This window comes from Caenorhabditis remanei, chromosome III, assembly GCF_010183535.1.
Source record: "Caenorhabditis remanei strain PX506 chromosome III, whole genome shotgun sequence".
Taxonomy (NCBI): Eukaryota; Metazoa; Nematoda; class Chromadorea; order Rhabditida; family Rhabditidae; genus Caenorhabditis; species Caenorhabditis remanei.
The window spans coordinates 15156135-15182929 of NC_071330.1; the positions used below are offsets into that span (position 1 = coordinate 15156135).

Here is a 26795-nt window from a genome sequence, read left to right on the forward strand (position 1 = left end):
AAAAACTACCGTAACCCGGTCCAGTTTGCTCCAAGGCACCTGATATTTATATACCGTAAATACTGTATTATAACGGCATGCCGTTATATTTTTCAACTGCCTCCCAGAGAAATTTTGAGGTTTTAAAAACTCATTAAATTTAAACGAAAAACCTTTTTTGGGCGTTCTTTTCGTTGATCAAGACGTTATCAATCACGCTAATTCTAATCAGAAACAATAAAAAACAACGGGATATTCATATTCATGAATTCTGAGTATTTGTGGGGTGCCGTTATAATACAGGTGCCGTTCTATTACAGGTGCCGTTATAATACAGTATTTACGGTATTCTGAATCAGCTCATCGAGGCGCTTCAAACGAGTATACTCACGTCTACATTTGATGCATTTTTTCTTTTCGACCTCCCCGTAACACACCATATCTACATTACAAGTGTTCATTTTAAGTTTAATTATATGAGACAACTGAAATAATTTTGAACAGGGTCAAAATACAAAAGTATGCGAGGAATGAAGACACGAAACAGAGAGGTGTTAGATTTTCCAGTGGGATGATGAGAAATTGGGTTCATAAAGAAACAATGAGGGAGAGTTGAAACTAGATGAGGAATGAGGACAAGTTAGAATCAACGGGTCAAAAACAGAGCAGTCAACAATTTTAGAGTAAAAAAACTGGTTAACAATTCGAAATGGGAAAGAGAATCGTTGGGACATAAGAAAAACGACACGAGCCATGATAGAGAGCAACAAAAATGGGAAAACGAAGAAATCAACAGATTAAACTATATATGTTGTTTAATGGTAGGAAAAGTGATATAACTAACATTTTAGAGAACGGAATGAGGAAACAAGCAGCATTACGTGAAATTAAGTAACAAAGTCTGGTACTTGGGAAGTATAGTGAAGGTGGGGGACGCTAGTCGATGGAATGTAAAAAAAAAGAATTCTAGATGAACTTTGAAACCATTTGATAAAGTTCTTCTCTCTGTGTTTCTGGCGCTCCTCGTATATCTTCGAGCAGTGTTGTGTCGGTGAAGAAGCATGGCGGGAACATTGTTATCGTCACGACTTGCTCCGGTGACGTTCTGGGGATGTGAGATGCTCCACATCGTCTGAAACTGAAATATAGTTATCTCATGTAGACAAAGTTGTTATTTACCGGCATATCTCGAATTGCCGATGTCTTGCATTTCCTGCTCGGGCTACCAACCAGGCTGCTCTGCCCTCATATCTTTCCACTTCACGATCCTGCAAAAAATATCATAAAAATCGTGAAGAAGTTCTATCAAGAATACGAAAAAAAAAAAATTTGAAAAATTCCAATTCAAAAAAGGTCGGGGGTTCGAGTCCCCGTGGTGGTTAAAATTTTAGGAATTTTTTTTCTAGTTTTATTGGGTTTTTCGTGCCAAATAACCTAGAAATCTGAAGTTTTTGAGTTTTTCACCCAAAAATCGCAATTTTTCGAAAAATTGTGATTTTGGCCGAGTGGTTAAGGTAGAATTTCCTATCGTTCAAAGGGTCGATGGTTCGATCCCCACAGTGGTCAAAACTATCTGAATCTTTTTTTGCATAATTTTATCGGGTTCTACGTGTCAAATAACCTATAAATCTGAAGTTTTTGAGATTTTTCACTCAAAAATCGCGATTTTTCGAAAAATTTGAGTTCTGGCCGAGTGGTTAAGGTAGAATTCCCTATCGTTCAAAAGGTCGAGGGTTCAATCCTCACAGTGGTCAAAACTTTTTGAATCTTTTTTTGCTTGTTTTTTTTCAGGTTTTACGCGTCAAATAACATAAAAATCTGCGTTTTTCTGTTGAAATTTTGGCCCCAAATGTAATTATTAGGGGTTTAGACTGATTTTGAACGAATTTCAAACAAGTTTTCACCCAAAATCGCGATTTTTCAAAATTTTTTTTGATTTTAGATTTTCAGCCAGCAGTTACTTACCTTTCTCCAAAAGCTCCATCGCCAAAATTAGAATTCAAAAAAAATCAGAGAATACCGGGGGTCACACATTCCGTTAGCGCGACTCAATTGATTTGTGAGTAAGTTGAGGATGGGTGTCTGGGGGTGTGCTGGAGGTCACTATCTCGTTGTCTGCGTCTCTACAGATCCCTGCTGTATCTCTCTTCCTATTGATTACACACATTATACCAACAAGTGGACAAAAGAGAGGCACACGGACGCTCATTAACGTGACAACAGGGAAAATGGGAAATCCTTGGGTCCAATTATTTTTCCTATCTACTTCAACTTATTTTCCTCAATTTGAGCCAAAAATTAACTAAACATATCAAAAACACAAAGAGTTACAGATTTTCGAAACTTTTCGAAAATCTGGAAATGACTAAAACTACCGTAACCCGGTCCAGTTTTCTCCAAAGCACCTGCAATTTATATATTCGGATTCAGCGTGTCAAGACGCTTCAAACGAGTATAATCATGCCCTATCTTCAAAAATTTTCATTTTGACCTACCGCTGCTCTTTTAAACTACCGTAACCCGCTTAAACTCTACTCAAATTCTCTGAAAATAGTATATTTGAATTCAGCGTGTAAAGACGCTTCGAATGACTATACTCATGTCAGTGTTTGAAGCAAATTGAGTCTCACCACGAAAACTACCGTAACCCAATAAATTTAAAGGCGCATAGAATTCGTCAAAACTCAAAATGCACCAAAATGTGCCGTGATTATACTCTTTCGAAGCGTCTCGACGAGCTGAATCCGAATTTTTCACTCAAAATTAATAATAATTTCATTTATTATTAGACAATTACAATTCAGAGAGGGAGTGACCGGTTTCTATACTCACCATGAAATGGAAACACAAAAAAAAACGACAAAAAGGATACCGGATTTCAGCAGGAATTTCTAGTGGAACACAAAAATGCTCAGAAAAAAGAAAAAGAATGCCCGTAAATCGAAAAAATAGAATTTTTGGTCAAAAATTGGGGTTATTAGGGTAAAAAAATAGGGAGAAAATCGAAAAAAAAGTGAAAAATTTTGAATATTCATCATTGTCGATCCCTTTCGACACTAACGACTCTCGTTTTCGGCGCCACTGGCGGAGGGGCGGAGCTTCGGGGCGCTGGTGACGGTGATTTGGACATCTTCCGACGGTTTGGAGTGGTACCGCCCGTATGTTTCAGACCTGGAAATTTTAGGATTTTGGAGTGAAAAATTGAGGTTTTAGGGGAATTTTTGAATTAAAAAAATTGGATTTTTTGGCATTTTTAGACGGAAAATCTGAAATTTTTGAAATTTATTTTTCTTAACAAGTTTACCACATTCTACACATTTCTAGCCAAAAAACACTAGAAAATCTTGAAAACCAACAAAGTTACAGATTTTCGAAACTTTTCGAAAATTTGAGCACCACTGAAACTACAGTAACTCGGTATAGTTTGTTGCGATATACATGAAACCTAAATTTTTGAATTCATCTCGTCGAGACGCTTCGAATGAGTATAATCATGACTATAATCGAAGAATTTTGAAATTTTCCACTCTATGCGCCTTTAAACTACAGTAGCCCGACGATTTTCGTGTCGAGACTCAATTGGTGACGGATTTCGTCGATTTTGGGCTCATTTAAAAGGTCTCGACGTGCTGGATTCAAAAAATTAAATTTATTGAGTTTTGGATCAAAAATAACGAAGGTACGGTGATTTCTCAAGTGAAAATCTGTAAATTTCCGCTTCAAAACTGAAAATTGACTCGCAATTTCATTATTTTCATAGCCAGCACGCCATTAGCTTTGAAATGAGCTCCATATCGCAATACTACTGATCACTTTCAAAATTTAAATGTCTATGCGCCTTTAAACTCGTGTCAAGACCCAAATATCTCAAAATGTCGAATTTTCAGTTATATATTCGAATTCAGCTCGTCGAGACGCTTCGAATGACTATAATCATGACTAGATTCTGTACACTTGGAGTCTCGACACGAAAACCGGCGGGTTACTGTAGTTTAAAGGCGCATAGTGGTCGAAATTTTCAAATTGGTCAGAAATTGGCCAATATGGGGCTCATTTGAAAGCTCTCGGTGTGGGGAATAAGGATTTGATCAGAAAATTTAGATTTAGAGCGATTTTAGCCAATTTTAGGTCAATTTTCTAAAAATTTCACCTAAAAATCGCAATTTTTTACTCGAAACCTCTGAACCAACTCACCATTCATCAATTTCTCGAAATCGCCATGATCCATTCGAGTACTGTCAATCTTCGCTCTCTGCCGTCTTCCACCACCCAATCCGCCCACTTTTTCAGCCAATTCCAGCATTAGTTGATCTTGTTCCGATGAGACGGACGATTTCGAGCTGGCGACTCGCGCGCGACGTTCTTGTTCCTCTTTTTGACGCTGAAAAATTGAAAATAGCAATTTTTATATTCAAATTAAGCTAAAAAATGGTGTTCAACCTGTCAAAAGTCAATTTTTCCGCCTTTTACGTGCCAAAAAACTCAAAAATTCGTAATTTTCAAGATTATTACCCGAAAAAACGGAATTTCTTCAAAATTTGGAAGTGGTGGCCGAGTGGTTAAGGTAGAAACCGTATGGTTCAACAGGTCGAGGGTTCGATCCCCACAGTGGTCAAAACTTTTTGAATCTCTTTTTACTTGTTTTTTCGGGTTCTACATGTCAATTAACCTATAAATCTGCAGTTTTTGAGCTTTTTCACCAAAAAATCGCTATTTTCGCTAATTTTTAGTTCTGGCCGAGTGGTTAAGGTAGACACCGTATGGTTCAAAAGGTCGGGGCTTCGATCCCCACAGTGGTCAAAACTTTTTGAATCTTTTTTTGTTTGCTTTTTTCGGGTTCTACATGTCAAATAACCTATAAATCTGCAGTTTTTGAGTTTTTTAAATCTCAAATTATGAGATTTTTAGAGTCCAGCAGGGTTTTAAACCGATTTTTTCAATAATGTAGATTCAACTTGTCAAAAATCAGTGTTCTGACTTCTACGCGTCAAATAACTCAAAATTCATAATTTTCAAGTATTTAAACCCCAAAAAAACGGATTTTTTTCAAAATTCTGGAAGTGGTGGCCGAGTGGTTAAGGTAGACACCGTATGGTCCGAAAGGTCGGGGGTTCGACTCCCCGTGGTGGTTTTTTGTTTTTTGGTGCCTATTCTGAGCGATTTTCACCGATTTTGTGTGATTTTTCGCTCAAAAACTGCAATTTTTTCTCAGTTTCGTTGTGTTTTCCGTCAAAAAATCGCTGAAAAACGCGACTCACCCTCTCCAACGCGGCTTTCGCCTCATTCTCCAATCGACACTTGTTATAATTCGTGACGAAATGAGCCAATTTCTGGAAGAACACATTGGGCGACGTGGTTTTCTCGTTCTCTCCGTAGAATTCACAGCAATCTTTGAACGACGATTTCGCCAATTGGAATGATTGCTCCAAATCCGACATTTTCTGTTTTCGCGTTTTGATGAACTCGTTGAGCGTTTCTGGACAGTCTGCGCCTTTCAGCGATTGCTCTTTTTCAGCCATTTTGAATCCTTGCTCCAAATCTTTCATATCAGAGGCGACAGAATCCCATTGGACACTTGTCGCTTTGTCGACAAATTTCAGCTGCTCGGAGAATGTCTGAAAATGAGAGAAATTTGTGGAAAAACGGAAAAAAAAATTTGCGTTTCTCGGCTGAAAATGGCTGAAAACTGTCAATTCCAACTCATGGCCTAGAAAACACCACCTGGTGGTCTAGAAATCCAAAACTAGTCCGCCAATTTTCAATTACTGAACTCAACACGGTAAAATGACCAAAAAATGAGAAAATGTTACTTTCTAACGGTCAAAATCCGTCAATTTCAACTCGTGGCCTAGAAAACGCCAACTGATGGCCTAGAAATCCAAAACTAGTTCCTGATTTTTACACCATTGAATTCAGCTCGTCGAGACGCTTCGAATGATTATAATCACGACTATAATCGATATATTTTGAAATTTGACCACCCTACGCGCCTTTAAACTACAGTAACCCGACGATTTTCGTGTCGAGACTCAACTGGTAACGGATTTTATCGATTTTGAGCTCATTTAAAAGGTCTCGACGTGCTGAATTCAAAAAATTAAATTTCTTGAGTTTTGGATCAAAATCAACGAGGGTACGGTGATTTCTCAAGTGAAAATCTGTAAATTTCCGCTTCAAAACTGAAAATTGACTCAAAATGTTATTATATTCATAGCCAGTACGCCATTACCTTTGAAATGAGCTCCATATCGCAATACTACTGATCACTTTCAAAATATCGATGTCTATGTGCCTTTAAACTCGTGATAAGACCCAAAAATCTCAAAGTTTCTAATTTTCAGTTATATATTCGGATTCAGCACGTCGAGACCTTTCAAACGAGCCCAAAATCGATCAAATCCGTCACCAATTGAGTCTCGACACGAAAACCGGCGGATTACTGTAGTTTAAAGGCGCATAAGGGCCGAAATTTTCAAATTGGTCAGAACTTGGTCAATATGGGGCTCATTTGAAAGCTCTCGGCGTGAAGAATAAGGATTTGACTACAAAATTTAGTTTCAGAGCGATTTTAGCCGATTTTTGCTCAATTTAGCTGGATTTTTACCTTCAAATGGGGCAAATTCGACTCAATTTCGGCGACAATCATATGCAACAGTGTCAAACTTCTATCAGTTGGTGATTTCAGAATAGCCAACGAGTCCAACGATGACAATTTGAATCCGTAGGCTCCGCCCCTTTTCCCGCTATTCATATAGTTTCCAAAAGCGAGAATAACTTCGAGTACTCCATGAAATTCTTGCGCTTCTCGCGCACATTTCGACGCCGCCGTCACATGAGTCAGCTGGGGTTCCAGAAGCGCGGCGGATTCGTCGAATTCCGACATGACACGCATCACTGTCAATTTGTGTTCGAGACGTTCGATTTCGCAGAGTGCCGCGACGAAATGATCCTCTTCCGACAGATTTTCCATCGAATTTTGAGAAATTTGAGAATTTTCCGAATTTTCTTTCGATTTTTCACGCTTTTCCGCGTAGATTTTACGTTCGTCGTCTGTCGGAAGAATTCTGGAGAGGATATCCACTTTTTCGGGTGATAGGGATTGCAAGTCGAGTTGATGCACAGCCGCCATTATCGATTTCGCATCCATTGCCACTTTGCGACGAGTGATGGCTGGAAAAATAGGATAAAAATTGAAAATTTCGAAAATTTCAGTGAAAAACTCTGAATTTTAAGCTCAAATTCGAATTCCTCTTGAAATTCTGAGTTTAGACATCTTTTTTAGAGTTTTTTACTCAAAATTTGAATTTCCGGGGGTACTGTAGCTCGAAAAGTACGCAAACACCGAGTGAAACATCATATCTTACGACAATTCGAGTTAGAAAGCTAGAAATTGGTGGATAGGGGTAAAAATGGGCGGGGATTTTGAATTTTGGCTCAAAATTTGGCCTAGGAGTGAGGGAATCTGAGAAAATGACAAATTTTGCATCAAAATGTGAAGTTTCGCAAAATCAAAATCCCGAAGTCTCAGAAAACCATTGTCATATTCGATTTCCCCGTAAAAATCTGAGTCTAGACAACTTTTTTTGAGTCTCTCACTCAAAATTTGAATTTCCGGGGGTACTGTAGCTCGAAAAGTACGCAAACACCGACTGAAACATCATATCTTACGACAATTCGAGTTAGGGAGCTGGAAAATTGTGGATAGGGGTAAAAGGGGGCGGGGGAATCTGAATTTGAGCATAAAAATTTAGAAAAACAAGATTTTGAGGGTGAAAATTACAAAAAATCGTCTGAAACTCAGATTTTGAGCTGTCGAGGTGGGTTTTGGTTTCAGCTCCAAAATTTGCATTTTTCACATAAAGTTACTCACCAACATTCTGCAACCTCTTCGCATCCATCAACGTATTCTTTCTCGCCGACGCGACCGCACCTCCCGACGTCGCACTTCCAGGACTAACCTGTCCCAAGGGTCCCGTCTCGTTCTTCGGCTCGCCGAGCCCTCCAATAGTGGGCGGAGCCATCTTAAACATCTCTTCGAGCTTCGAAAAATCGATTTTCTCAATAATTAACTCATCATTAAGCTTCTCAAACACCGTATTCTTCGCCTGCATCGGTTTCATCGCCGTCCAATTTAATTGCGGCAACTTATTCTTCGTCTGATAGATTTTTTTGATCGTTTTCACATCATTTGAGGGCGGAGCCAACGATCCGGGCGGTGGCGGAGGAGGGGGCGGTCCACCTCCGATTGGTGGCGGTGGTGGCGGAGGGGGCGGAGCTCCGGTGGCCCCGGGGAGCGGTGGAGGGGGCGGAGGGATTGGGACGTTCGAACCGTTTGCGGCTATTAGGCCAGCGATCGGCGGTGGCGGAGGGATCGATGAAATTGGGGGCGGAGCCGGGCGGGGGTCTTTCGACGTAGAGCGACGTTGCTCTTTATGGGGACCTGGAGCCGGTGGTGGCGGTGTTGGTGGAGACTTTTGAGCTGCCGCTTGAGCTTGTTGTTGTTGCACTTGAAGACCGGCTGAAAATAAGAAAATTAATCGAAAATCGTGAAAAAACGGGAAAAAAATGGGCTTTTTCTCGGCTGAAAACGGTCAAATTTGGCTCATGGCCTAGGAAATCCAGCCGGTGGCCTAGAAATCCAAAACAAGTCCGCCATTATGCTAAAATGACCGGAAAATGAGAGAAAATTGGCTTTTTTCCGGTCAAAAACGGTCAAAAACGCCCAAAATCAGTAAATTTCAACTCGTGGCCTAGAAAACGCCACCTGGTGGCCTAGAAATCCAAAACTAGTCCCCGATTTTCACACCATTGAATTCAGCGTGTCGAGACGCTTCGAATGACTATAATCATGACCATAATCGAAATTTTCCACTCTATGCGCCTTTAAACTACAGTAACCCAATTGGTGACGGATTTGGTCAATTTTGGGCTCATTTAAAAGGTCACGAAAAAATTTTGGAGCTCATTTTCAAATTCCCCGTGAAATTTGGAGTCTAGACATATTTTTTGGCGTTTTTCACTCGAAATTTGAATTTCAGGGGTACTGTAGCTCGGAAAGTACGCAAACACCGACTGAAACATCATATCTTACGACAATTCACGCTATGGAGCTAGAAAATTGTGAATAGGGGTAAAAGGGGGCGGGGAATCTGAATTAGACCGCAAAAATTGAGCCTGGTATTAGAAAATCTGAGAAAATGACAAATTTTTACTCAAAAAGTCAAATTTCACAAAATCAAAAGCCTGAAATCCCAGAAAACTATTGTCATATTCAAATTTTCCGTGAATTTCTGAGTCTAGACATCATTTTTTGAGTCTCTCACTCAAAATTTGAATTTCGAGGGGTACTGTAGCTCGAAAAGTACGCAAACACCGATTGAAACATCATATCTTACGACAATTCGAGTTAAAGAGCTTAAAAATTGTGGATAGGGGTAAAAATGGGCGGGGAATTCGAATTTGATGATAAAATTGTGAAAAAAACGCGGTTTTCAATCGGAAATTTGTGATTTTGGACCAATTTTTCTCGAATTTCTTCCAAATTTTCTCAATTTCTTACCCTGCATCTGCTTTTGCATCGCCTCCAACTCTCCAATCTTCTGTTCCAATCGTTTTCTCTCTTCTCTCGCCTGTCGATCCTTTTCATTCATCGTCTTCGTCCACGTTCCCTTCTGCTCGACGTGCTCTTTCTCCATTCGTTCTCTTTCCATCACTAAATCGAGTAGTCGACGGTCGAGTGCCGCTTTGTCGGTGATCCATTTTGCTTCGACTTCTTGCACACGTTCGTTCGCCTGAAAAATAGTAAAAATTTAGGTAAAAATAATGATTTTTGAGTGAAAAATCGCATCGAAAACTACTTCGGAATCAAATTCATCGTGAAATTCTGAGTCTAGACATCTTTTTTTGAGTCTTTCACTCAAAATTTGAATTTCGGGTGTACTGTAGCTCGAAAAGTACGCAAACACCGACTGAAACATCATATCTTACGACAACTCACGCTATGGAGCTAGAAAGTGGTGGATAGGGGTAAAAATTGATAGGGAATTCGAATTTGACGCTAAAAATTGAGCCAGGGGTAAAAAAATCAGAGAAAATGACAAATTTTGCATCAAAATGTGAACTTTCGCAAAATCAAAATCCCGAAATCCCAGAAAACCATTGTCATATTCGATTTCCCCGTGAAATTTTGAGTCTAGACATCTTTTTTTGAGTCTCTCACTCAAAATTTGAATTTCGAGAGTACTGTATCTCGAAAAGTACGCAAACACCGACTGAAACATCATATCTTACGACAATTCGAGTTAGAGAGCCAGGAAATTGTGGATAGGGGTAAAAAGGGGCGGATAATTTGAATTTGAGCCCGTTAAAATTCATCCAATTTTCACAATTTCCAACCTGGAAAACTCGTGGTTTTTTATATAATTGAGGAAAATTAGTGCAAAATCGTAGAAAAACGAGAAAAATGGCCTTTCCTCGGCTGAAAATGACTGAAAACCGTCAATTTCAACTCATGGACTAGAAAACGCCACCTGGTGGCCTAGAAATCTAAAACTAGTCCCCGATTTTTACACCATTGAATTTCTCTCGTCGAGACGGTTTGAATGAGTATAATCACGGCTATAATCGATGCATTTTGAAATTTGACCACCCTATGCGCCTTTAAACTACAGTAACCCGACGATTTTCGTGTCGAGACTCAATAGGTAACAGATTTCGTCGATTTTGGGCTCATTTGAAAGGTCTCGACGTGCTGAATTCAAAAAACTAAATTTCTTGAGTTTTTGATCAAAAATAATGAGGGTACGGTGATTTCTCAAGTGAAAATCTGTAAATTTCCGCTTCAAAACTGAAAATTGACTCAAAATTTTATTATATTCATAGCCAGTACGCCATTACCTTTGAAATGAGCTCCATATCGCAATACTACTGATCACTTTCAAAATTTCGATGTCTATGCGCGTTTAAACTCGTGTCAAGACCCAAAAATCTCAAAACGTCGAATTTTCAGTTATATATTTGAATTCTCCTCGTCAAGACGCTTCGAATGACTACAATCATGACTATAATCGATGCATTTTAAAATTTGACCACCCTATGCGCCTTTAAACTACAGTAACCCGGCGATTTTCGTGTCGGGACTCAATTGGTAACGGATTTCGTCGATTTTGGGCTCATTTGAAAGGTCTCGACGTGCTGAATTCCAAAAACTAAATAGATTAAGGTTTCGAATAAAAATAACGAGGTTACGGTGACTTCTCAAGTGAAAATCTGTAAATTTCCGCTTCAAAACTGAAAATTGACTCAAAATTTTATTATATTCATAGCCAGTACGCCATTACCTTTGAAATGAGCTCCATATCGCAATACTACTGATCACTTTCAAAATTTCGATGTCTATGCGCCTTTAAACTCGTGTCAAGACCCAAAAATCTCAAACGTCAAATTTTCAGTTATATATTCAAATTCTCCTCGTCGAGACGCTTCGAATGAGTATAATCATGACTATAATCGATGCATTTTGAAATTTGACCACCCTATGCGCCTTTAAACTACAGTAACCCGACGATTTTCGTGTCGGGACTCAATTGGTTACGGATTTCGTCGATTTTGGGCTCATTTGAAAGGTCTCGACGTGCTGAATTCAAAAAATTAAATTTCTTGAGGTTTCGAATAAAAATAACGAGGGTACGGTGATTTCTCAAGTGAAAATCTGTAAATTTCCGCTTCAAAACGCCTTTAAACTCGTGTCAAGACCCAAAAATCTCAAATTTTCGGATTTTCAATTATATATTCGAATTCAGCTCGTCGAGACGCATCGAATGACTATAATCATGACTAGATTCGGTGCCAGTTGAGTCTCGACACGAAAATCGCTGGGTTACTGTAGTTTAAAGGCGCATAGGGGTCGAAATTTTCAAATTGGTCAGAAATTGGTCAATATGGGGCTCATTTGAAAGCTCTCGGCGTGGGGAATAAGGATTCGACCAAAAAATTAAGTTTCAGAGCGATTTTAGCCGATTTTAGGTCAATTTAGTTGATCAAACCTGTGACAATCTCATTTTCAACGTCTCCTTCTCGTCAATCAACTCAGTCTTCTGATTCGAATCCTCCAAAAGTTGTGCGACGTCAATCGCCGAATTCTGATACGAAATCATTCGTTCTTGTAGTTCATCAGATTCACATTCCGACATTTGTTCAATATATTTATCCAATCCGAGTAGTGTCATTTCATACTGTAGATGGACGCGGAAATTCAAATCGTCGACGTTATTGACGAAATAATCAAAGAATTGGACGGCCGATGAGAGGAATTCCACGTGGAATTCAGGTGGATTCCGAACGAATTGAATTAGTGTTGAGAAGCGACGAGGCTCACGAAAATCCTTTTCGAAACGGTCAAATGCGTCTGACACGATCTCTTGACCACCTTGGACCATACAAATCGATGAGAGCATTTGGATTACCAACGTTTTTGTTCTGAAAATCGGGAAATTTCAGGTTTTTAAACCAAAAATTATGTGAAAACTGAAATTTTAGACTGAAAATCGGGATTTTTGAGTGGTAAATTGTAGAAATTCCAGGTTTTTAGACTAAAAATTCAATTCTTAAGCTAAAAATCGGGATTTTTTGTTCTGAAAATTTGAGATTTTTGAGTGGAAAAATGTAGAAATTCCAGGGTTTTCAGCCGAGAAATGGGGGTTTTTGAGTAAAAAATTGCATTTTTTTTAGTGGAAAATTGAGTTATTGGGAGGAAATCGGTGAAATTCCAGGTTTTTGAACCAAAAATTGATATGAAAACTGAAATTTTAGACTGAAAATCGCATTTTTGAGTGGAAAAATGTAGAAATTCCAGGTTTTTTAGTCTAAAAATTCAATTTTTAAGCTAAAAATCGGGATTTTTGAGTGAAAAACTGGTGAAATTCCAGGTTTTTAGTCTAAAAATTCGATTTTTAATCTAAAAATAGGCGTTTTCGTTCTGAAAATTTGAAAAAAATTGCATATTGTGAGTGGAAAATTAAGATTTGGAGAGGAAATTGGTGAAAATCCAGGTTTTTAGACAAAAAATAATGAAAATTTTCAAAATTTGGAGCTCAAATTCGAATTCCTCGTGAAATTCGGAGTCTAGAAGTATTTTTTTGAGTTTTTCACTCAAAATTTGAATTTCCGGGGTACTGTAGCTCAAAAAGTACGCAAACACCGACTGAAACATCATATCTTACGACAGTTCGAGTTAGAGAGCTAGAAAACGGTGAATAGTGGTAAAAAGGGGCGGGGAATCTGAATTTGAGCTCAAAATCGAGCCTGGAGATGGGAAAACGCTAAAAATAGCAATTTCAGTGGAAAATGATAATTTTCTCATGTTAAAATTCTAAAAATCCCAGAAAACCATTGTCATATTCAGATTCCCCGTGAAATTCTGAGTTTAGATATCATTTTTTGAGTATTTCACTCAAAATTTGAATTTCGAGGGGTACTGTAGCTCGAAAAGTACGCAAACACCGAGTGAAACATCATATTTTACGACAATTCGAGTTAGAAAGCTGGAAAATTGTGAAAAAATCCATTTTTCATCCAAAGACTCAATTGTTGAGCTAAAAATCGGGTTTTTTCAAGATTCCAATTTACAATTTTCAAGCAAAAACTCAAATTTTCAAGTGAAAAATTGAATTTTCATCTTGCGAAACCTGGAATTTCTCTAATTTTTTCAATTTTCCGCCCACTCACCTCAAATTCTGATGTAATATACTCCGGACGATACAGTATATCGCTTCGACATCGGCGAAAACTTGTTGAAATCCTTGTTTATTATTCATTATCGCCCGAAGGCACATCATACAGATATGAATGTCATCCTCCGCTTCTCCCGTACTTTTCGCCACTTTTCCCTTCGAAATTGTCAGTGGACCTGGAAAATTCGCATGTTTTTCATGTCGAGATCAAAAAAATCCGAAAAAATGAGCAAAATTTGTTTTTTCTAGCTAAAAACGGTTCAAATCCGTCAAATTTGGTCCATGGCCTAGGAAACCCGCCCCGGTGACCTAGGAAATCCAAAACTAGTCCGCCATTTGGCTAAAATGACCAAAAAATGAGAAAAAAAATGACTTTTATCCTGTCAAAAACCGTCAAAGACGCACAAAATCCGTTAACTTCCACTCATGGCCTAGAAAACCATGTGGTGGCCTAGAAATTCAAAACTAGTCCGCCATTCGGCTAAAATGAACAAAAAATGAGAGAAAATTGACTTTTATCCGGTCAAAAACCGTCAAAAACGCCGGAAACCCCTCAATTAAAACCCGTGGCCTAGAAAACTCAACTTCGTGGCCTAGAAATCCAAAACTAGTCCCCGATTTTCTCGCCAATGAATTCAGCTCGTCGAGACGCTTCGAATGAGTATAATCATGACTATAATCGATGCATTTTGAAATTTGGCCACCCTATGCGCCTTTAAACTACAGTAACCCGCCGGTTTTCGTGTCGGGACTCAAATGATGACGGATTTCGTCGATTTTGGTCTCATTTGAAAGGTCTCGACGTGCTGAATTCAAAAAACTAAATTTTTAGGGGTTTCGAATAAAAATAGCGGGGGTACGGTGATTTCTCAAGTGAAAATCTGAAATTTTCCATCAAATTCGAAAACTCCGTCTGTTAATTAGTCTATACACCAATTTTCAGCTTAAAATCTCTCAATGTCGTAAAATCTGGCGATCGGTGTATGCAGACTTGGTGTCTGCACACATTCGGCGCTACCGTAACCCTAAAATTTGAATTTTGAGTGAATTTTGACTTTAAAAACTCAAAAAACGAAGGTATAGGGGTATTTTGAGGCGCTGAATTCGAATTTGAGCTTTAAAATCCAAAAATATGCACCTTTCTTCAACAAATTCGCGGTGGCATCTGCTGAAATATTGCTGAAAATCGACGAGTTCGCCGTGGCGTCTGACGACGAATTGTGTGACGGCGATTCGTGGAATGTGGAGCTGTTGTTGGCGCCGCCGTTCGATGACATCGTCGTGTTATTCGGTGTCTGATGATGATGAAGAATCGGAAATCCAGAAGACGTCGATGGGACGGACGGTGCACAGTCGGCGAGCAGTGTTCGCATGTAGTCGACCAGTTTTCGGAGTCCCAGATTCGGCGTGTTGAGGAATTCGAAGACCCAGCTGGAAATTATTTCACATTTTGAGAAAAAAAAAAGTTTTTTAAATTAATTTTTTTCCAAAATTTAGAGGTCATTTTCAAATTCCCCGTGAAATTCTGAGTCTAGACATCTTTTTCTGCGTCTCTCACTCAAAATTTGAATTTCCGGGGTACTGTAGCTCGAAAAGTACGCAAACACCGATTGAAACATCATATCTAATGACAATTCGAGTTAGAGAGCTTAAAAATTGTGGATAGGGGTAAAAAGGGGTGGGGAATCTGAATTTGAGCTCAAAAACTAGCCTGTGGTTGGGAAAACGCAAAAAATAGCAATTTTAGTGGAAAATGAGAATTTTCTCATGTCAAATTTCTAAAAAACCCAGAAAACCATTGTCATATCCGAATTCCCCGTGAAATTCTGAGTCTAGACATCTTTTTTTGAGTCTCTCACTCAAAATTTGAATTTCGAGGGGTACTGTAGCTCGAAAAGTACGCAAACACCGACTGAAACATTATATCTTACGACAATTCGAGCAAAAGAGCTGGAAAATTGTGGATAGGGGTAAAAATGGGTGGGGAATTCGAATTTGAGCTCAAAATTACAGGAAAATGAGATTTTGGGGGTGAAAATCATGAAAAACGGTCTAAAAGTCAGATTTCTAGGTTTAGAGTAGGGTTTTGGTGGGATTTAGCCGATTTTAACCAATTACAACCGATCTCAGGCGATTTTCAGCCAATTTTAGCCAATTTTCAGCCGATTTCATCCCTCCCAACTCACTCAACACTATTCGTCCTCAAACTAATCTCAATATGTCTGAGAACACTCGTCGACGTCTCATCCGTCTGAATTTCTTTGTTTTTCAGCGCTTTTTTCAGCATTTTTTTGTCCAAAAAATACGAAAGTTTTTCGAGATATTTGGCGGGCGGGTGTGACTTGTTTCGCCACTTGTTGATCTACAATTAATTTCCATTTCTTGTCATTATCGTAACCGCGGAGAATACGCAGCTTATCCACCGGTAGATCCATGTGTTTCTGGAAAAAAATATGGAAAAATTAGTGAAAAATCGCTTTTTTTTTATAAAAATAGACCAAAAATCGTCAAAAATCCAATTTTCGTATGAAAAAATGACGATTTTCAGTAATTTCTCATAATTTTGAACATAATTCGAACCCAAATTGCGGGAATTTAGGACTCTATTAGAAAACTTCAAAAAATACAATTTTTAAGGTTTTTATATTGAAAAAGTGACGAAAAATCAAGTTTTTTCGTTAAAAAAGCGTGAAAAATCGTGTTTTGATAAGAAAAATTTATGAAAATCCAATTTTTGGACTGAAAAACCAAGAAATTAGTATAATAATTCAGTTTTTAACGTTTTGATACCGAAAAATCGTCGAAAATCACTTTTTGAAAAAAAAAATGACGAAAAATCATAATTTTGATATGAAAATCTGTCAAAATTACGATTTTCGTCACTTTTTCATTTAAAAAGTGTGATTTTTAACGATTCTTGGGATTTTTAAACCAGAAAATGCAATTTTTAACCCTTTTTTGATATAAAAACGTTAAAAATTATATCTATTTTTGGTTTTTTAACAAATTTTCAAGCTATTTACAATCGATTTTTCAGTTTTTGAAGTAAAAAGTGATAAAAAATCGTAATTTTGTCAGTTTTTTTCATAAAAACTCCTGAAATTCCTGAAATTAACATAAATTTCAGGAATTTTTAAAGAAAAAACTGTCAAAATTATGTTTTTTAATCACTTTTTACTTCAAAAACTTTGATTTTCGACGATTTTTCAGAAAACCCAATTTCACGCGTCGACGGCGCGCCAGACTCCAATTACGATTTTCGACGCTTGTTTCCGTAGAAAACACGATTTTCCACACTTTTTCGGTATAAAAAAACAATAAAAATTGAATTTTTTTAAATGAAAAAGTGATTTTTAAGTCAAAAATTGCAATTTTTGAGTTTAAAAATCTAATTTTCACAGAAAAAACGGTATTTTGATGACAAAACGGCTCTAAAATCTATGAAAATCATGTGTTTTTCAACAAAAACCTGTCGAAAATGGTCAAAAATAGCGATTTTCGAAAACGCGTCAAAGGCGCGCCAGTATTTGGGAAAATGCTCAAAAAGCGCCGTTTTTGACGGGATTTTTCACGAAAAACGTAATTTCCACGAAATTAAGCTGAAAATCATGTGAAATTTGCGTATTTCCAACTGAAAAAGCACCAAAAATAATCCAAATTAACCATTTTTCGAAAACGCGTCAAAGGCGCGCCAGTATTTGGGAAAATGCTCAAAAAGCACCGTTTTTGACGGGATTTTTCACGAAAAACGTAATTTTCACGAGATTAAGCTGAAAATCATGTGAAATTTGCGTATTTCCAACTGAAAAAGCACCAAAAATAATCCAAATTAACCATTTTTCGAAAACGCGTCAAAGGCGCGCCAGTATTTGGGAAAATGCTCAAAAAGCGCCGTTTTTGACGGGATTTTTCACGAAAAACGTAATTTTCACAAGATTAAGCTGAAAAATATGTGAAATTTGCGTATTTCCGACTGAAAAAGCACCAAAAATAATCCAAATTAACCGTTTTTAGAAAACGCGTCAAAGGTGCGCCAGTAATATGAAAAATGCTCAAAAGCGCCGTTTTTGACGGGATTTTTCACGAAAAACGTAATTTCCACGAAATTAAGCTGAAAATCATGTGAAATTTGCGTATTTCCAACTGAAAAAGCACCAAAAATAATCCAAATTAACCATTTTTCGAAAACGCGTCAAAGGCGCGCCAGTATTTGGGAAAATGCTCAAAAAGCGCCGTTTTTGACGGGATTTTTCACGAAAAACGTAATTTTCACAAGATTAAGCTGAAAAATATGTGAAATTTGCGTATTTCCGACTGAAAAAGCACCAAAAATAATCCAAATTAACCATTTTTCGAAAACGCGTCAAAGGCGCGCCAGTATTTGGGAAAATGCTCAAAAAGCGCCGTTTTTGACGGGATTTTTCACGAAAAACGTAATTTTCACAAGATTAAGCTGAAAAATATGTGAAATTTGCGTATTTCCGACTGAAAAAGCACCAAAAATAATCCAAATTAACCGTTTTTAGAAAACGCGTCAAAGGTGCGCCAGTAATATGAAAAATGCTCAAAAAGCGCCGTTTTTGACGGGATTTTTCACGAAAAACGTAATTTCCACGAAATTAAGCAGAAAATCATGTGAAATTTGCGTATTTCCAACTGAAAAAGCACCAAAAATAATCCAAATTAACCATTTTTCGAAAACGCGTCAAAGGCGCGCCAGTATTTGGGAAAATGCTCAAAAAGCGCCGTTTTTGACGGGATTTTTCACGAAAAACGTAATTTCCACGAAATTAAGCTGAAAATCATGTGAAATTTGCGTATTTCCAACTGAAAAAGCACCAAAAATAATCCAAATTAACCATTTTTCGAAAACGCGTCAAAGGCGCGCCAGTATTTGGGAAAATGCTCAAAAAGCGCCGTTTTTGACGGGATTTTTCACGAAAAACGTAATTTCCACGAAATTAAGCTGAAAATCATGTGAAATTTGCGTATTTCCAACTGAAAAAGCACCAAAAATAATCCAAATTAACCATTTTTCGAAAACGCGTCAAAGGCGCGCCAGTATTTGGGAAAATGCTCAAAAAGCGCCGTTTTTGACGGGATTTTTCACGAAAAACGTAATTTTCACAAGATTAAGCTGAAAAATATGTGAAATTTGCGTATTTCCGACTGAAAAAGCACCAAAAATAATCCAAATTAACCATTTTTCGAAAACGCGTCAAAGGCGCGCCAGTATTTGGGAAAATGCTCAAAAAGCGCCGTTTTTGACGGGATTTTTCACGAAAAACGTAATTTTCACAAGATTAAGCTGAAAAATATGTGAAATTTGCGTATTTCCGACTGAAAAAGCACCAAAAATAATCCAAATTAACCGTTTTTAGAAAACGCGTCAAAGGTGCGCCAGTAATATGAAAAATGCTCAAAAAGCGCCGTTTTTGACGGGATTTTTCACGAAAAACGTAATTTCCACGAAATTAAGCAGAAAATCATGTGAAATTTGCGTATTTCCAACTGAAAAAGCACCAAAAATAATCCAAATTAACCATTTTTCGAAAACGCGTCAAAGGCGCGCCAGTATTTGGGAAAATGCTCAAAAAGCGCCGTTTTTGACGGGATTTTTCACGAAAAACGTAATTTTCACAAGATTAAGCTGAAAAATATGTGAAATTTGCGTATTTCCGACTGAAAAAGCACCAAAAATAATCCAAATTAACCGTTTTTAGAAAACGCGTCAAAGGTGCGCCAGTAATATGAAAAATGCTCAAAAAGCGCCGTTTTTAACTGGATTTTTCACGAAAAACGTAATTTTCACGAGATTGAGCAGAAAATCATGTGAAATTTGCGTATTTTCAACCGAAAAAACACCAAAATTGGTCTAATTTAGCCAGTTTTCAAAAACGCGTCAAAGGTGCGCCAGTAATATGGAAAATGCTCAAAAACGGAGTTTTTGACGGGATTTTTCACGATAAAACAGAAAAAACGGTATTTTAATGACAAAACGGCTCTAAAATCTATGAAAAACAGGCGTTTTTCAACAAAAACCTATCAAAAGTAGTCAAAAATAGCGATTTTCGAAAACGCGTCAAAGGCGCGCCAGTATTTGGGAAAATGCTCAAAAAGCGCCGTTTTTGACGGGATTTTTCACGAAAAACGTAATTTTCACGAGATTAAGCGATTTCTCCCAAATTTTCGCTGATTTTCCATTCAAAAACTCACCAAAACATCGTCGAACATTTTATCCAACTGTTCCTGTGGCGGTTTCGGCGGCATTGCCGTCGGACCGACAATCATTGTTGACGACGTTGAAATTCGACGACTTCTGATGCCGGATGACGTGGAATTCGAGCGGCGGATTGGATGAGTGGACGGGTCTGAATATTCAGGAGATTTTGGGGTAAAAATAGCGATATTCGAGCGAAAAAAACGAGTTTTTAGGTCAAAAATTCCAATTTTTACTGTCTAAAAATGCAAATTTGAAAGAAAAAACGGTATTTTGAATTGAAAATTATGAAAATCATGTGTTTTTCAACAAAAACCCGTCAAAAGCGGTCAAATTTGACCAAGATTTGAGGTTTTGAGGTAGAAATAGCAATTTTTAGCAAAAAAAAAGTTATTTTTGAGCAGAAATTGCAATTTTCACAGCCTAAAAAAGTTTTTTAAAATTTATTTTTGTGGTTCCTCTTTATTTACCTTTAAACGAATAAGTTTTCTAAAAATTTGCAGCCAGAAAACCTTAAAAAGCCGTTTTCGCTTGAAAATTAGAGTTCCCGCCTATCTTTCATTAATTCTCAATGGAGCGCATTTGCAGTTTTAGCTCAAAACTGTCAGAAAACGTGCTCCATTGAGAATCCGATCAAAAACCCCCTAAAAACCACAAAAAGTTCTCAAAAATTTGAATTCCCGCTCGATTTTTGACGGATTCTCAATAGAGCGCATTCAATCTTTTCGTCGATTTTTGGCTTAATTTGGATGTTTTTACCGAAATTTTTGGTTTTTAACCGATTTTTCCGTCAAAAGAGTTTTGGGGCAAAACTAGCGATTTTTGAGCGAAAAAAATGAGTTTTTATGTCAAAAATTGCAACTTTTAAAGTCTAAAAATGTATTTTTTAGAGAAAAACGGTATTTTCGATAAAATTTAGCTTGAAAATCCATGAAAATCATGTGTTTTTCCACAAAAAAACCGATGAAAGTGATCAAAATGAACGAATCTCCAAAAAACGCGTCAAAGGTGCGCCAGGTGGGGTGAAAAATATCAATTTTTGAGCGAAAAAAAGTGATTTTTAGGTCAAAAATTGCATAGTTTATCAAAAAAAAACGAAATTTTGATGCCAAAATTATGTTTTTTATAGTAAAAATAGCTCAAATATCGATTTTTGAGCGAAAAAATGAGTTTTTATGTCAAAAATTGCAATTTTTGAGTCTAAAGATGTATTTTTTTAGAGAAAAAACGGTATTTTCGATAAAATTTAGCTTGAAAATCCATGAAAATCATGTGTTTTTCAACAAAAAACCAATGAAAATGGTCGAAATGAACGAATTTCAAGATTTCCTAAAACGCGTCAAAGGTGCGCCAGTTATTAGGAAAACGCACCGGGATTTTTCCCGAAAAACGTAATTTTCACGAGATTAAGCTGAAAAATATGTGAAATTTGCGTATTTCTGACCGAAAAAGCACCAAAAATGGTCAAATTTAGCCATTTTTCAAAAAACGCGTCAAAGGCGCGCCAGTAATATGAAAAATGCTCAAAAAGCGCTGTTTTTGACGGGATTTTTCACGAAAAACGTAATTTTCACGAGATTAAGCTGAAAAATATGTGAAATTTGCGTATTTCTGACCGAAAAACGCTATTTCAGCTGAAAAACATATAAAAACTCATATTTCCAACAGAAAAATCAGCAAAAACGGCCGAAATGAGCAAAATTCCAAAAAACGCGTCAAAGGCGCGCCAGTACCTTTGAAAACTGCAGAAAATAGTGATTTTGTCTATTTTTCAGTCGAAAATCAGGTTTTTTGAAATAAAATTTCGTTTTTTAATGCAAAAATTAAGTTATTTAGATAAAAAATCACTTTTTTTGAAGGAAAAATTGTATTTTTCTCTTTTTTTGCGATTTTTTGGCAAAAAAACGAGTTTTTGTGAAGAAAATATCGATTTTCACTGTGAAAACGGATAATTTAACGATTTCTGCCACAAAAATTGCGTTTTTCTCATCTTTTTAACCCAAAAACCAAGTTTTTAGAGAGAAAAATCAGTTTTTTTCGGAAAAAAACTGAAAAACTTAATTTTCTTGAATTCAGGCAGTTTTTTCTTGTAAAAAATGGTTTTCGAACTAGAAAACGTTGTTATTTCGCGTTTTTTTTTCCACTTTTTTGCACTATTTTCAGTCGAAAACCAACATTTTTCAGTAAAAATTCAAACATTCGAATAAAAAACTCACTATTCGCGTCGTCCCGCTTCTTTTTGTGTTTGACGCCAAAAGTTCGACGTAGCGGAGTTCGAGTGAAGGATTCTGAATCAAAAATTGAAAAAATTCATAGAAAATTTGGTTTTAAACGAGAAAGTTCGAGAAAATTCGAGAAAAATGATGCAAATAGCGATTTTTACCCAATTTTCGTGTTAAAACCAATGATTTTAGTGTTAAAATCAAGATTTTCAGCATAAAATTATGATATTTCAAACTTTTTCCCATTTTTTTCCCTGAAAAACGATGAAAATCGGCTGAAAACGACTGAAACTGACTTGCTCGTCAGATAAAATGCATTGTACGCAGTGCGTGGTAAACCTCACAACTTTTCAACTACAGTAACCCATAATTCGAAATTAATTAATTTTTCACCGACTTTTTTCGTTTTTCTTCGTATTTAAACCAATTAAATACTTTAAAAATGGAAAAAATTGGTTGAAATTGAAAATTTCAAAATATTTTCACTGACAAATAAAAGAAAAACACACACAAACAAACGGAAGGGGGGGATGACACTTTGGCCTTTGTGTAAAGAACATTCAGAAGTGTGAGTCAGCAAGAGACGCAGAGATATATAAAAACATTTTTTTTTGTTCGGACAGGTGAATCATCGGCGGGTCAGTTGACTGGTTTCATCACACAGGTAAAATTTGAGATGATCACAAATGAACTTTTGTGTTTTTTGAGGGATTATGGGTCTTGACACGAAAGAATACGGTCGAAATTAGTTTTTAATTTGATATTCGTAATCAGCTCATCGAGGCGGTTTGAATGAGTATAATCATGCTTAGGTTTGAAAAATTTTGATTTTAAGACTCATACGCGCCTTTAAACACGGATTTCAGACTGTAACCTTGGACTGTGATATGTTTTTTTTATTTTTCACAGATTTGTCATTCAATTTCTGTTATTTTAAGACTAAAATCAACGTTTTACAACAAAAAATTGAGAGAGCTACAGATTTTCGAAACTTTTCGAAACTTTTCGAAAACCTGAAAACCACTTTTTCTACCGTATCTCAATCTATTTTGAGCGGATTTGACTGAAACTTAGATTTTTGAATTCCTCTCATCAAGATCTTTCAAATGAGTATAATCATGACTATATTTAAAGTTTTGGGTCCCACCACGAAAATTGGGGGGTTTAAAGGCGCATAGGCCTCGAGATTTTCAGAATCGGATAAATATGGGCATGATTATACTCATTTGAAAGCTCTTGCCTAGCTGATCTCGAAAATACGGAAATTTAGTGTTTTGAGTGAAAAATCAACGAGATACGGTAGTTTCAGTCAAATTTCAGATTTTCGAAAAGTTTCGAAAATCTGTAACTTCTCGACTTTTGAGTGTTTTTAGTTAGTTTTTGTTGGAAGCTGTTGATAACGGGTTATATTTCTCATGAAAATTACAAAAAGTTGGGTCTCGTCACAATAAATACACTTTTCAGTGTAGAAACTGGAATTTGAGGTCTAAAATTTGATCAAAACGAGATTTTTCAGAATATAGGCATGATTATACTCATATGAAAGCTCTTGACTAGTAGATTTCAAAAACTATAAATTCAAAGTCTGAATCGCCAATCTGACCGAGATTTGACGGATTTTCAGATTTTCAGATTTTCGAAATTTTTTTCGAAATTCGGTAAAATTTTCAATTTTCAATGGATTTGAACGGTTTTTTGCTGAAATTATTAGACATCAAGCAACGATTTCAGAAAAATACAGATTAGCGGGTTACTGTAGTCTTTTAATCTTTAAAGACCCATGAAAGGCTAAAAAAGTCAACATTTTCAGAAAATATGCATGATTATACTCTTTCGAATCGTCTCAACGAGCTGAATACGTATATTCAAATTTTAGGCCATTTAGATCAAATTTAGACGGTAAAAATCCCAAAAAACCCAAAAAAACAGATTTCTGATGCCCTCTAACTAACTGGTTGAGACCAAAAGGTCTAGTGGTCAACTAATAAAAAGTGAGAGAGAAGAGAGTGCAGACAGACAGAGAGACGGTGTAAAGGGGGATTAAACTAGTCTATGTGGTATATTCTGGGATGGCGGAGGGGGAATAAGCATTTGAACTGAACAGCTGGTTAGCAGGAGGAGGGGGAATTGTTGATGATATATATCTGTTGACACCGGCAGAGAGAAAGAGAGGACACTCTGGGAGGTTAATGGTCGCATCGGCATTTTTCATTCGATTCCCCACATTTTGAGACTAGAACCACCAAAATCCGCTGAGAAACAAAAAAGTTGAAGAATTTCGAAAATTTTCGAAAATCACGTTTTCTACCGTATCTCGATGCATTTTGAGCGGATTTGACTGAAACTTTGATTTTTGAAATCCTCTCGTCACTGCCTTTCAAATGAGTATAATAATGACTATATTTGAAATTTTGGGTCCCACCACGAAATTAGGGGGTTTAAAGGAGCAGGGGGGTTTTCTACCGTAACCCCCCGTCAGATCTACACCAAGACCCATGAAACTTATATTTTTAAAATCAGCCAGTCAAGAGCTTTCAAATGAGTATAATCATGCCAATATTTATCAGATTCTGAAAATCTCGAGGCCTATGCGCCTTTAAACTCCAATTTTCGCGTCAAGACCCAAAATTTCAAACCTAAGCACGATTATACTCATTTGAAAGATCTTGATGAGAGAAATTCAAAAATGTAAGTTTCAGTCAAATCCGTTGAAAATTGATCGAGATACGGTAGAAAAAAAGTGGTTTTCAAAATTTCGAAAAGTTTCGAAAATCCGTAACTCTCTCAATTTTTGTTGGAAAACGCTGATTTTAGTCTCAAAATAACAGAAATTCGATGGCAAATATGTGAAAAATAAAAAAAGACACGTTTTTAAGACGTTTAAGGCATATGGTCTCAAAATCAACATTTTCCGAACCTCGTCATGATTATACTCATTCAAACCGTCTCAATGAGCTGAATTCAAAAATTTTAATTTTACTGAGATGCAATTTGATCTGAACGAGTTACGGTACATTTTAGCACTATTAAATCTCAGTCGGTGAGGAAAAGCGTTGTCCTCTAATTAACAGAGTACTCCCTCCATTTCTATACAACAATACATAAATTAATCGGGGGAAAAGGGTAAAGGGCGACGAGTAATGATGATGAAAAGCGACAGAACCCGTGTGTGTGGTACATTGAAGCGTGTCAAACTATTATATATACACATGTGTCTATTTGAATGTGTGCACCACAAAAGGCGGTCACGCATAAAAAGTTGAATATAACTTTTTCGTGGGAATCAATACTCAAAAAGTTGGGTTTTGAAGGAAGAAAAAATGTTTTTAAAAATTAGAAAATTCGCTTCAAAAGCTCTTAAAACAAGATTTTTGGGTGAAAAATCTCAAAAACTTTTATTAGTTGACACGAAGAACCCGAGAAAAACAAACAAAAAGGATTCAAAAAGTTTTGGCAACCACGGGGATCGAACCCCCGACCTTTTGAACGATAGGGAATTCTACCTTAACCACTCGGCCAGAAACACAATTTTTCGAAAAATTCCAATTTTTGGGGTAAAAATACTCAAACACTCTAGATTTATAAGTTATTTTACACGTAGAATTCGATAAAAACATGCAAAAAAAGATTCAAAAAGTTTTGACCGCCACGGGGATCGAACCCCCGACCTTTTGAGCAAAAGTGAATTCTACCTTAACCATACTTGCAACGGGCCGGGCCGGGCCGGGCCGGGTAACCACTCGGCCAGAACCCAAATTTTTCGAAAAATTGTCATTTTTGGGGTAAAAAGACCAGAAAATTAGGACTTTTGAAAAAATCATGGTCAAACTTGTCGAAATTCTTCTAAACCACCAAAAATGGTACTATTACAAAGAAAATCGAGTTAAAACCATTTTTCCTTAAAAATGGTGCATCTGCCTCAAAAATTCCGTATTTTTGCATACCAAAAGTAAAAAACGTCGTTTTCTGACCAAAAAGCAACTCAAAAACTCGAAAAACAGCTTAAACCTTTGAAAAGCACGGTTTCCTTGAGAAAACCACCAAAAAACCCCCAAAACTCTACTTTCCGCCTTATTTTGGTGCATCTGCCCCAAAAACTCCGTATTTTCATATTCCAAAACTAAAAAAACGTGGTTTTCCGGTCAAAAAACACCTCAAAAACTCAAAAAACCTATTTAAATCCGCAAAAAACCACGTTTTTCAGGAGAAAACCAAGGTTTCCCGAAAAAATCCAGTTTTCCGCCATAGAGAAGCATACTTGTCAAATGAGGGGCCGGCCCCCGGGCCCGGCCCGGCCCGGCCCCTAAAAAGCCCGGCCCGGCCCGGCCCCTGGGGCCGGGCCGGGCCGGGCCTGAAAAGCTTCGGCCCGGGCCCGGCCCCTCAGGCCCCTCTTTTCAGGGATATGGGATTTTTGAGAAAAATTTTCAAATTTTTTCCACAAATTCAATTTTTCATGGGGAAAAATTTCCCAATATACTCGTTTTTTATAGTTTTTTCATCATGATTTAGTATATTTTTCGAAAGATGGGCTGAATTTTTCAGCGAGACGCCTCCGGCAATGGAAAACTTGACTTGAAGGTGTAAATAGGTAAAATCTGATTTTTTCCCAGAATAATCTGTGTGTCTTCGGGAGTTCATTTTCAT

The 26795-nt window shown here is 37.1% G+C and overlaps 1 protein-coding gene across 1 annotated transcript; it reads right to left on the reverse strand.

Annotated features, from left to right (window-relative positions):
* Window positions 1-945: 945 nt before the first annotated feature.
* On the reverse strand, window positions 946-15996 carry GCK72_011479 (uncharacterized protein; the record flags this gene model as incomplete). Its single annotated transcript, XM_053728480.1, has 12 exons — window positions 946-1111; window positions 1159-1247; window positions 3041-3150; window positions 4174-4360; window positions 5238-5594; window positions 6584-7149; window positions 7850-8497; window positions 9539-9770; window positions 12024-12456; window positions 13705-13885; window positions 14848-15140; window positions 15896-15996. The coding sequence occupies 12 exons, from the start codon at window positions 15994-15996 to the stop codon at window positions 946-948; spliced, it is 3363 nt and encodes a 1120-aa protein (XP_053588057.1).
* Between the last annotated feature and the right edge of the window lie 10799 nt (window positions 15997-26795).